At 29.7% G+C, this 11,676-nt stretch overlaps 2 protein-coding genes across 2 annotated transcripts; one reads left to right on the top strand and one right to left on the bottom strand.

The window, feature by feature from the left end:
- Positions 1 to 615: 615 nt before the first annotated feature.
- Positions 616 to 2,682, bottom strand: LOC125875850 (ervatamin-B). Its single transcript, XM_049556894.1, has 2 exons — positions 2,248 to 2,682; positions 616 to 1,276 (listed from the first exon to the last, which is right to left on the bottom strand). Exons 1-2 carry the CDS (start codon positions 2,669 to 2,671, stop codon positions 672 to 674), a joined length of 1,029 nt encoding a protein of 342 aa, XP_049412851.1. The 5' UTR covers positions 2,672 to 2,682; the 3' UTR covers positions 616 to 671.
- A 5,295-nt stretch (positions 2,683 to 7,977) lies between these two features.
- LOC125875854 (basic leucine zipper 61-like) lies at positions 7,978 to 11,388 on the top strand. Its single transcript, XM_049556897.1, has 5 exons — positions 7,978 to 8,676; positions 9,156 to 9,246; positions 9,356 to 9,482; positions 9,922 to 10,096; positions 10,933 to 11,388. Exons 1-4 carry the CDS (start codon positions 8,129 to 8,131, stop codon positions 10,080 to 10,082), a joined length of 927 nt encoding a protein of 308 aa, XP_049412854.1. The 5' UTR covers positions 7,978 to 8,128; the 3' UTR covers positions 10,083 to 10,096; positions 10,933 to 11,388.
- Positions 11,389 to 11,676: the final 288 nt, after the last annotated feature.

Genomic DNA, 11,676 nt, shown 5'->3' with positions numbered 1-11,676 from the left:
AAAGTGAAGAGTGTTTATCATCCGACAACTCTCTCGTAATGGGTGGAAACCACATAATTGAAGGGAGAGAACCTAGTTCAAGAACATAAAAGGAGAAATTAGTATGAATCGAGGCACATGTAATACTCACATGTGCGCCTATTGCATAACTAGAGGAGTCTAACTCCTTAGCGGAAAATTACATTGTTTATATATGGCTAAAATTATTTTTTATGTATATATAATAGATATTGAGCCCCTTTCAACTTTTTCGTGTGTTTATGTTTTCATATGTTAACCCTCCATTATAAAATATTAACGACTAGGGTATCAAAGTTTTCAATCTCCAACGAGTAATTTATAGTATTTATAAATATTGACTAGTTTTATAATACCTCTTGTCTATTTGTGCCCAACTATTGCGTGGAAAAGGGGATTAATCAACCTATTTTGCCTTGTGACCTCACATTTGTGTAAGTTTTATCTTTTTTTTCTTAATCAAAGAAAGTTTGAATACTTTCTTTTGAAATCGATCGTTAATACAAAGAAGAGCTGGATTACTTGTTGGTCATAGTATATGCATAAGCAATTCTGATTCTTAATTAGAAATTTTGAAGATTTTACACCATTCTAATTAATCACAATTATTCAAATCTTTTATTATATCTTATTTGTACATACATATAGATATTTCAATTTTCCTCCTCCATAAGAGGGTAACTAGCTTGCATAGCAATACCACACATTCCTCCATTGTCACTTGACCCCCTTTTAATTTTCATATAACCACTTTCACCCCACATAGTACCCCATGAATTTTTAACAATCCAATAATTCTCACCATTATTTTCTTCCACATCATAGCCAATTAATGTCACAGCATGATTTAAACTACTTCCACAATAGCCAGAAAAGATCCCTCCAGAGTATAATTGAAAATTATAGCCACTTGCATCAATAGCCACTGAAATTGGTTGTTTGTTAATTGCAACTTGAAGTGATTCCTCATTTGGTGGTACTTTTTCATAGTTACTTACTGTAACTTCATGTTGTTTTGCTTTTTTTGTGTTACATTTTTGTTCTTTTCCTATGTATGGATAATTTTTTGAAGTTGTAATTCCACCATTTTCCATGATGTAATCAAATGCACTTTCCATAAATCCTCCTTTACATCCTTGATTGTCTGAGTAAACATCACAATCCATTAGTTGTTGTTCTGATAGTGACACAAGTTTTCCTCTTTTGATCTTGTTGATGCCCTCTATTGCTGCTACTGCTGAGAATGCCCAACAACTTCCTGCATTGTAATAGAGCCCGGCCCGTTTGGATTAGTTGATCGAAAATAGTTGATAAATTTTAAGTATTGAATCTAATTTTATAAAAAAAAAAAAGTAAAAATTAAACTCCATCTGTCTAATTTTAGTTGTTATGGTTGTTTTTTTTTTTAAATCAAGGGATAAGAACTTTGATTAACATTTTATAATGTATTTTTTCATCATATTAATATGAAAAAAATTGCAATTTATAGTACTTTTCGTATAGTTTTTGAATATTTAAATATCGAATTAATGTAATCTAATTTAACTTTAAAAATTAATCAAATTGACTTTCGAAAAGTGCAACATGACAACTAAAAATGGATGGAGGAAGTATATGTTGGTATTGAATGATGTAACCATCACTAAATGTTTAGTGTAGTTATTTTCACAGATATTTTGATTGAATCGATCTGAAAGGAAAAAAAATAGTAATTGTTTCATATGAAAAAATTAGAAAATTTCTCACTATTTCAATGAGAATTTATTTTCCACCTTGCATTTTCTCAGTAATCTAATTCAATGAAAAATGAGAAAAAATAATTTTATGTAGCAATAAATTTTCCACTAATTTAAAATGGGAAAATCTTTTGTTTCTAGTAGTGTATAAATCCTGATAAAGGGACTAAATAAAATTTGAACTGACCATATAGAGCAATTTTAGAATTACCTTTGTCTTTAGTCTCTTTAAACAAGGGGATTCAAAAGGTAATGAAAAAAATAATAAATAATCGATTTTGCCCTATTTAATTTGCACTATACGATTTTCCAACAAAGGGAATTCAATTGAAATACTTATAAGTACTTCTGACATTCACCAAAGCCATAATTAAAAAGTACCAATTATAAACAAGAGGAGAGGATGTTATTTATATAAAGAAAATACCCCTCAACATATAAATTTATCCAAACACGCTCTCATAATATGATTTTTATGTTGGTTGTTACGTACCACAACTTTTTTGATTCTTGATTGGTGTAACAACTCCATCCTTCCTCCAATCAACACCAACCGGTAATTTGGATATATCATACGACGTAACATTATTAATGTCTTCTTGTTCCTGCATCGGTTTCTCGTAACCTAAATAAATAGAATTAAATTCTCGATTTGTCATGTCTGCAAAAGCATTGTCAGTAAGGCTGTAAGAAAGGTTTAGTGAATTGAAGAAATCAATGAATTGAACATTTGATTGATAAATTCCAAATCTCATATTCCATTCAGCTTCATTTTGGTATTTTCTTCTGTATTTTTGGACCCAATTTTGGTACCTATTGAGAATTATTGGATCATCTTGACTTGCATTTGTGAGATAGCATAGGGTTAAAAAAATTAATAGCATAAAGTTCAAAAGAGTAATATAAGATGGCTTCATAATAGCTATAGATTTAGTATAATTGGTTGTTTAATTATTATGAGGTTAATTTGTACATTAAATAACATTATGTTGATGAGATGATTGTTAATCGTATACGTAATTATTTGATAAGTTGTGTTTTTGTTCATGTAATTTGCATGGTTTGGTTGATTGTTTAATTTGTTTGTTTTAATCTTTTACGTTTACGTTTTGTGTTTATAATATGGTGGATTTGAATAGTTGGCAAATACCTCAAGGTGTGTTTGGTATGATTTACGAAAAAAAATATTTTTTGAAAAATAATTTCTAAATAAATATGAAATGAAGAAATGATGTCTTTAATTTTAATTGAGATGTCAAAGTGAATAGTATACACCAAATTGCAAACAAAAAAGAGATAAAGTAATTAGGGTTAATTAGCTTGATCATACTCGTTGAACATATCACAGTACACTAATTAAGGTTTATTAGATCGTAAGGACACCAAGAAATTAATTTTTTTTACGGTGATTCTTTTACATTCATTTATTTATTTTTCAATTTTCTGTTTAGCAGAGATCAAGATCTAATTACAGTTAACAATATTAATATTATTATTATTATTATTATTATTATTATTATTATTATTTATGTGTTATAGTAATGACACAAATGGGCCAAATAATATTCCAGCATATGCTAGAAAATCTTGAGTTCAGGTGAGATTAAAGATCCGATCCAATTGGATATTCGATTAAGCTGGACCATTAATTTATGTTGCTAGACTCTTTATAAATGGCGATGTGTATGTGTCAGATTTTTCAAAAATATTATATTTGTAGAGAATTCGATATATGTGTAATATTTGGAGAGTCCGAGCAACATAATCATTAATCACATTGACTCACTAATCCCTAATTAAATACCCCTATATTTTTATTTACTTTTATTCTTTTCACATCATAACATAAGAGCAAAAAATATCAAATTGGACAGTACTAATAATCAAGAGTTTATAGTGATTTGAACTCGTAACATTATGATTGATAACTATGCTGGAAATTGCTCTAATATTGTATTGATTTTGCTAACTTATTAACAGATATAGAGCTTGAACATTGGGTAGTTTAACGTCCAAGCTGATTAATTAGATGATTCCACATATTATTTTAAAATTAATCATCTATTTTAAAATGAAATGAAATCGAATATAATGAACCTGAAACACTAGAATTATATAATCAAAAAATAAGTTTGTGAAGAAGCAAATCATGATTCGAATTAAAGGATCTTGACTATTAAACTATCTTAACATATGCAATTTAAGAAGGAAATGCTTTAATCATTTATTAGCAGTTGCTTAAAGTTTGAAGTGTTGGCGACCAAATTGTTATTAAAAATACAATGTCGGTTTAAGTACAAAACTTAAACTAACTTTCTTGTTAATCATAATGATTGGTGAACTCCTCACATTATTAAATGACAAAAAGTCCAAATTGGAGATGGAAAAATTGCATACACCTTTCATCCAAGTTTGCATGACTGACTTTCATTTTTAATCAAGTCCTAAAAAAATGACACATAATTTAATTTCAAAATAATTATTTTACTCTTAGTAAAATGACATATAGCCGCACAACTATCTATAACTTATTTTAGACCACATAATTCAAAAGTATGTCTTTCTTTCTTAAAAATCTTGTTTCATGTCAAACTACATTACATAAATAATCCAATACACGCATTGAAGCTCGACTATTTCGAATTCACGCTATGTAAGGCCTCATTTAGTGGGAAACACTTCCTATCAAGAATTTTTCCATATATTCAAATCCGTGATCTCTGATTCAGAGTGTACTTATAACTTCATACACTATACCATATCGTTTGACGGTGATTACATATATATTTTATTAAGGGGATAGTGGGGAGAAAAAGGTGAGATGGCCTACATGTGAAGTTAGTTTGGAGACAAAGTAAAAGAAAGAAAAGGGTTGTGCACAAACCATTCACGTGCCTTTCCCTTTTCTCCCACAGCTCATCTTCCACATTCTCACTTCCCTCTACTCCCATGCACCTATATCACCTATCCCTATATCTATCCATTTTCCTCCTCATACTCATTTTGTCAAGTGTCACCACTCACCACATTGATTGATACAATGAGATGTTCTTTTCTTGTATCATTTTTTGATAGTGTTTACTCATGTGCTCTAATTTTTATTTTTTTTGTGATTCGAGTTATTGTTTTAATTCTAGGAGTGTCATATGTGTGGATCGAGCTGAATTGAGTTAGAATAAATTGAATTAATAAATAGATGAATCAGAGTTATTTGAGAGGGTGACGTGCATGCATATTTGTATTTGGTGCCACTATTTAAGTTATGTCCTAATTAAATTTATAAATTCTTGCATGTTTATTTTTTTCATAATAATAACTTTAGACATGCATTGTCTAGTATTAGTTTGGCAAAATCTAACCTTAAATATATAACTAAAATTCATACATTTTTATTTGAAGTATACGATTGAAGTTCAACCTTGTTTGACTTCAGTCATTTTTGTCTGATTTTAGTCAGTTTTGCGTCAAGTTCATAGGCATATGGCTAAAGTTCAATCGAACGTGTTTGAAATTTAGTCATACGAACTAAATAATTGGGTCACAACTCAACTCGTTTAATTCTTATTAAGTTTTCATTTATTTAAAACAAAAAAACTAACATTATTTTCTCTTTTTGTTATAGTTATATTAACATATCAAAAAAGAAGTATACTATTTTGAACAGATTTCTTGAGATAATTATTTGAGCTATATATTTAGCTCAAATAAATTTAACATTTATATGGGCTCAACTGAGTAGCTAGTGGATTGTTCACTCAAACTTAATAGGCCGGACGAGTAATATTTTATGAGCTAATTTTATTAGCTCGATCTACACAATATTCTTGATTTATTCAACTTTTTGTCTCATGTAATGTTATTCACGCTCAAATATATATTCAATATTGAGTGTATTAGACTTGAACAATCATTACGTCATAAGCTAATTTGTTAGGTTGAATTAGACTTGAACATATGATATGTTAAGGGTCCCTTTATTGTTTAGAAAATAAGCTCTTTTTTTTTTTTCTATTTGTATGATCTTAAAACAATTATCATCGTATTATTAATATGGTAATGTTTTATTAAAGAATTGAATTTCACTCAAGACCAACAAGATCGAGCATGGCCTCTTAGAAATATATACAATTGTGAGTATGCTTGTGTTTTCAGTTTTATTTTACATGTTTTATAAGCAATAAGTCCTCTTACAAATACCAACATGGATTGTGGTGCACTGGTGAGCGTGTTCTATCCTTAATTAGAAGTTTCAGGTTCGAGCCCTATGTATGGAGAAAATCTTGTTGGGAGCGCTACCCTCAAATGGGCCCTGCAGAGTGCTATATGGATTTAGTTGAAGCTCTACTATGGACTCCGAACATCGGTGGAAAACCAAAAAAAAGAAGAGTCATAAATAGAAAATTATATCATGTCTTTTCACGGTTTGCCATTCCTTTTAAAGAAAAATTCGCCTGCAATATAATACCGGTATCTAATAGACAAAAATGATTTTTGAATTTTGTATGAAGGCAATTTAATCTGTGCTGTAAAATAATACTTTCTCTGTTTTATATTAATTGGTCATTTTTCATTTTATATGGTATTATGAAAATTATGAATAAAATGGTCACAATTTTATCAGTTTATTCTTTATCAATATTAATGAACATCAAGATAATTTATGAAAAATATGCTTAATAGCATAAGACATATGAATAGATATTATTGGAATACATATACAGTAATTAGTGAACTTTTGAAGGAAAAAAAATCTTTGGAATTTCTAAATTTGTGTAGGCTTCCCAATTGTAGGGGTAAAATGGTTTTTTTTCAAAAATAATTTTATATTGATTTAGTAAGTGAACAAATAACTAATAAAGGATACTCAAATTATGACTTGTCTAATTGAATATCCAAATATTTAATAAAATATTTTTATTTCGGTTCAAATTTTAGAAATTTCTTTGTGCAATGTAAAATATGTCATCTCTTTTAATTATACACAAATAAAACATGCTTAAGATTTTACAGCTTATTAAAGCGAATGCGTATAATTAAAGAAGTTGACATAATTTGAATGATTAACTTATCTAAGTAATGAACACTTGAGAATACGTGCAAAAGTTTTTTCAAAATTGAATTGTAATATTTATCATGTATTAAAATGTTTAATTGGAACAAATCATAATTTGATTGTCCTTTTTTTTTACCTCTCCCTCGAAGCTTTCACCTTCTTTAATTTTTTGCTCCCTTAGAAATCCAAATCCACAATCTCAAAATTGAAGATACATGATGTACCATTCAAAAAATTTCCTTTTGCTTATAATTTGAGTATCTAAATAAAATTTACGAGATTGATAATATACTTATGTCAAATTTATTTAAGACAAGTTGAAAGTGATAACACGTTCTACAGAAAGTATAGTACAGAGGTACTGTACAATCTGAGGGACATATTTTCACATGGTGAAGTGTTGATTGATTATTTTTGGATTAATTGGTGTAAGTTTGTGCCCAATCATGCCCATGCAACTCTCTCATTGACCATCTAATTCAATCAGACGGTGTTCAATAGCACGTGTATGACAATTTATTTGTACATACTAACACTACAGTCGAATGTTTTTTCCTCCGAAGGAATGTGTCAAGTCAATAAAGATCAAATAATACGAAATGAGGGATAACAATACTTAGTTGTGATATTACTGAAGAAAGGATTGTTCAAGTTTATATAAGAAAATTGTCCATCTCATTAACAAACGATGTGAGACTTTTTCATTTTTCAACACTTATACTAACCTCATAACGGATCGGAATATCCTTAATTTCATCTGTCTAATCCTTAAACATACAAAATTATTATAGATCTTATGGGTCCTATGCAACAATAGCTTGTATTCAAGTTATTAAAAAAGAGAGGACAATGTTAAAAGACTATACTGATTTAGTGCAACAATAACAACAAACTCGATGTAATTCACAAGTGAGGTTTCCTATTCCAACTTTGAGAAAATAGAAAAACTATTTCCGATAAATTTTTTATAAGGCATGGTCACAAGGGCACGTGGTTTCTGATTCCTCTACATTAAACTACTGCTACTTTCCAGTAATACCATTGAGACTCAACCTCTCTAACCAGCTGTAGATAGCTGTCCCAATCTTCCCATGTGACCACCCCACCCCCAAACTTATAGAAAAAAAAAACCATAGGTTAAAAATAAAAAATAAAATAACAATATGTATATCATAATATTGATAATCATCACCACCATGTCCTTGTGCTAGTTTTTATGTTCTTTTTTCTAAACATTCCATGTTCCCTTCACTATATAAATCACACATCCAATTCTCATTTCTAGTTTGGACTACTTTGCCTTTCAATTTTTCAATCCAAAATGGCACAATTACCTCCTAGAGTACCAAACATGACTCAAAATTGGCCTGATTTTTCACCACATCAAAAAATCGAAACCACTACTGTCAATCACCATCATCAGAACCCGTCATGGGTAGATGAATTCCTCGACTTCTCATCATCAAAACGAGGGTCTCATCGGAGATCCATTAGCGATTCCATTGCGTTTCTCGAAGCTCCAATGGTTGAAGAATGCCGAATTAGGCTATCGAGTTCGGGTACTCGGACAACAACGGGCACGGAATTTGATCGATTCGACGATGAACAACTTATGTCTATGTTTAATAATGACGACATTGCAAATAATAATGAACACAACTCCAATCCTTCGTCCCCTTCGGATCATAACAGTATTAATAATCACGAAGAAAAGAAAATTATTCATGGAGAGGAGCAGCATCCGCAACAGCTTAAGATTGAACCTGAAGAAGTTGAAAGTTCATGCAAGTCTGATAATGAACAAACTACTGCTGATGATCTTGTTGATAATTCTAGCGAAAAAATCGTCGATCCGAAGAGAATTAAAAGGTAAATTATTCCTTCTGTTTCACACGAGATTTCTGTTCTTTCCTGAACTCATCTTATAACACACCTGCATTATCTTTTAACAGATGTGTTGTTAAGAAGAAGAGTTGATTTTTTATATAGTCACTCAACTAATAGTTATTACATAAAAAAGTCACATTTCTGCTGACATAATAATTATTAGTTGACTGACTTAAGAAACCTATACAATTATGATAGTACAAATTACAACTTTCAATATTTCGTCTCGTTGCTTTTACATAACTTCCTTCTTAACCATAGTTCATTAATATAACACCGGCATTATTTGATTCCAAATTCAGAGTAATTTAGTGCGCGAACATAATTTTCTGAGGTTAATATAGTAATAATAGTAAAGTTATACTACAATGTCTAAGAAAATTGTGGAATTTATATAATATTGATTGATAATTATTTGGTAATAATGATATTTTTGTTTTGAATTATTGGTTTCAATATAGGATCTTGGCAAATAGACAATCAGCACAAAGGTCAAGGGTGAGGAAATTACAGTACATATCAGAGCTAGAACGTAGCGTTACTACACTTCAAGTAAGCAAAATAATTTTATTTTCTATAGTAATTAATGGCATTAAAAGTTGTTTAATTTTTTACTAATTTTGAGTATTTATATTAATTAATTTTTCTTGGTTTTATGAAGGCTGAAGTTTCAGTATTGTCACCAAGAGTTGCATTTTTGGACCACCAACGTTTGGTTCTAAATGTTGATAATAGTGTCCTCAAGCAAAGAATTGCAGCTCTTGCCCAAGATAAAATATTTAAAGATGGTAAAATTTACTTCTTTTTCACTCAACTATATACTATAATATATTCATTTTTCTATATATGTAGCTTCTTTTGTACTCTCATTAATTATTTTAATACCTCCCTAGCTACATCAATTAGTCCCAATTCTACATATCTATTTTAAAAAGTAGTAGTAGTAATTTTCACTTTGTATACACAGTATAGTTTTTCGATGAAAGATACTCAACTGATAATCACTATTCTTGATTGTTGAATATAATGTTACGTTTTCCACTACTAGAAAATATGAAATTAATTAGCTAAAATTTATTGGTAATCTCCCGCTAATTGATTTTTCGTATAATCCATTGTTTATCCATAGATAAATGGAATTAACATATGGTTTTTGTTGTTAGTTCAACTACGAAATTTTGTTCGTCGCTAATTTTTTATTTTTTTTTTGTGTGTGGGGGAATATAGCTCATCAAGAAGCATTGAAGAGAGAAATAGAGAGGTTGAGGGAAATATATTACCAACAGAACTTAAAGAAGATGGAAAATGATGATGATGATGATGAACACCCAATAAAGACACAACAAGATGTTAATGGCTCTGAGAAGAAAGAACAGCTTGTCAACTGATTTTTCAGCTATAGGTACACTTTTGTTGTTATTTCAGTAAGATTTATGTGTTATCATTCGTGGTGGAGTCAGAAAATTTGATAAAAAGTATACAAAATTAAATATACACTCATATAATAGCTAATATTTAACCTCCACAACAATAATAATAACATACCCAATGAAATTTGGATCGGAGGGAGTAAGATATACTCAGACCTTATATTTATAGAAAGGTTGTTTCAACATTTAATATATATATATATACACCACATAATTTTCTGGCGAGAATCTGCATCAACCCACTCTTCGCCTAAGATGACTTTTATCCATGGTTACCATCAACGATCTGTGATGGATGAGTTTCTCTTCACTCTTAATTAGTTAATGACCTCGAGTTTGAGCTCTCTAGAAATAGATAAAACTTATAATAGAAAGCTTTTTTTACTTTAATGAATTCTTTATAGGTGATATGAATCTAAATTAGTTAGATGAGTGTGTTAATAAAAAAAGATACTTAGCATATTGTTGAGAATACCAATAAATAGTAGGGGTGGGAGGGTGGGAAGAGGGGACCAAAATTGGTACCAACAAATAGTAATGTCATAATTAATAGTATAATAATAATAAAGATACCAATGATGGTCAATCCTAATCTATGAAATAATGGTAGAAGACTCTTCCCTACAAGGAAACAATAATTTCCATGAAAAGGAAGTATTAGAAGAGTAATGATAAAAATTATATATGTCACAAGTTTGAATTGAAAAACCAGCTATTAATATTTGTGTTACGATAGATTGTTTGTATTACACCTTTTGGAGATCCGATCCTTCCGGCGAACCCTAATAGCCCCATTATTTGTATGCAGGATGAAAAAAGAATGTAGCTTGAGAAGCACTAAGCAGATTCATGTGGTGTTTGGACCTACCAAGAAAGTTTCTTATTATGGAGGGGACAAGATAAGGTCACTTGAATTCTTGCATTGATATCTCAATTTCTAGGGACCATATAAACAACTTAAATTGTTTTTCTGCTTAGGGATGAGTGTCTTATTATTTTTATTTTTATTTTTCAATCATTAATTTCTCTATTTTTTTTAATTAGAAAATATTTCTATGAACTACTTTCAAAAATTTTATTGTTGGAAGGGGCATGTGGAGTTCTTTGTATTGGGGATTATGACTTGTCAGTTAGCTGTTTGATGTCAGGGTTAGTCAGTGCTTTTCTTGTGAGTGGTTGTTATTTTTAATTATTTTTTTATCTTGTTACTATGTATTATCTTGGTAAATGTAAATATTTCTTTCATTTTATTGTATTTGAAATCACAATTCCGGATTAGTTGGAATCGGTTGTATGAATCTTTTCTATTCATTCTAATGTTACATAGAAATTTTCTATCTAATACTTATTGTTATGTTGAGATTTTTCTTGGAAGGTTACACTGAATATAATGTTGTTATTGTGTACTTATTGCTACATTAATATGTAAATGATTGGTAGGCGAGACGAGAAAGGTTATTGGTAAATATATGGAACCCTAGGGGGTGTTTTTCGGAGTGGAACTTTAGAAAACACATTTGGCCATATAAGAAATCAACTTCAAGTTGAATTT

This window comes from Solanum stenotomum, chromosome 9 (assembly GCF_019186545.1).
Source record: "Solanum stenotomum isolate F172 chromosome 9, ASM1918654v1, whole genome shotgun sequence".
NCBI lineage: Eukaryota > Viridiplantae > Streptophyta > Magnoliopsida > Solanales > Solanaceae > Solanum > Solanum stenotomum.
This window is presented reverse-complemented; position numbering and strand designations above follow the sequence as displayed.

Bases quoted from the DNA above. Each gene is read 5' to 3' on its own strand.
- LOC125875850 (XM_049556894.1), bottom strand. From the start codon at position 2,671: ATGAAGCCATCTTATATTACTCTTTTGAACTTTATGCTATTAATTTTT. The intron at 1,277-2,247 runs GTACGTAACAAC...ATTACAATGCAG, and splicing joins CAAGAATCAAAAAAGTTGTG to GAAGTTGTTGGGCATTCTCA.
- LOC125875854 (XM_049556897.1), top strand. From the start codon at position 8,129: ATGGCACAATTACCTCCTAGAGTACCAAACATGACTCAAAATTGGCCT. The intron at 9,247-9,355 runs GTAAGCAAAATA...GGTTTTATGAAG, and splicing joins GTAGCGTTACTACACTTCAA to GCTGAAGTTTCAGTATTGTC. The intron at 9,483-9,921 runs GTAAAATTTACT...GGGGGAATATAG, and splicing joins AGATAAAATATTTAAAGATG to CTCATCAAGAAGCATTGAAG.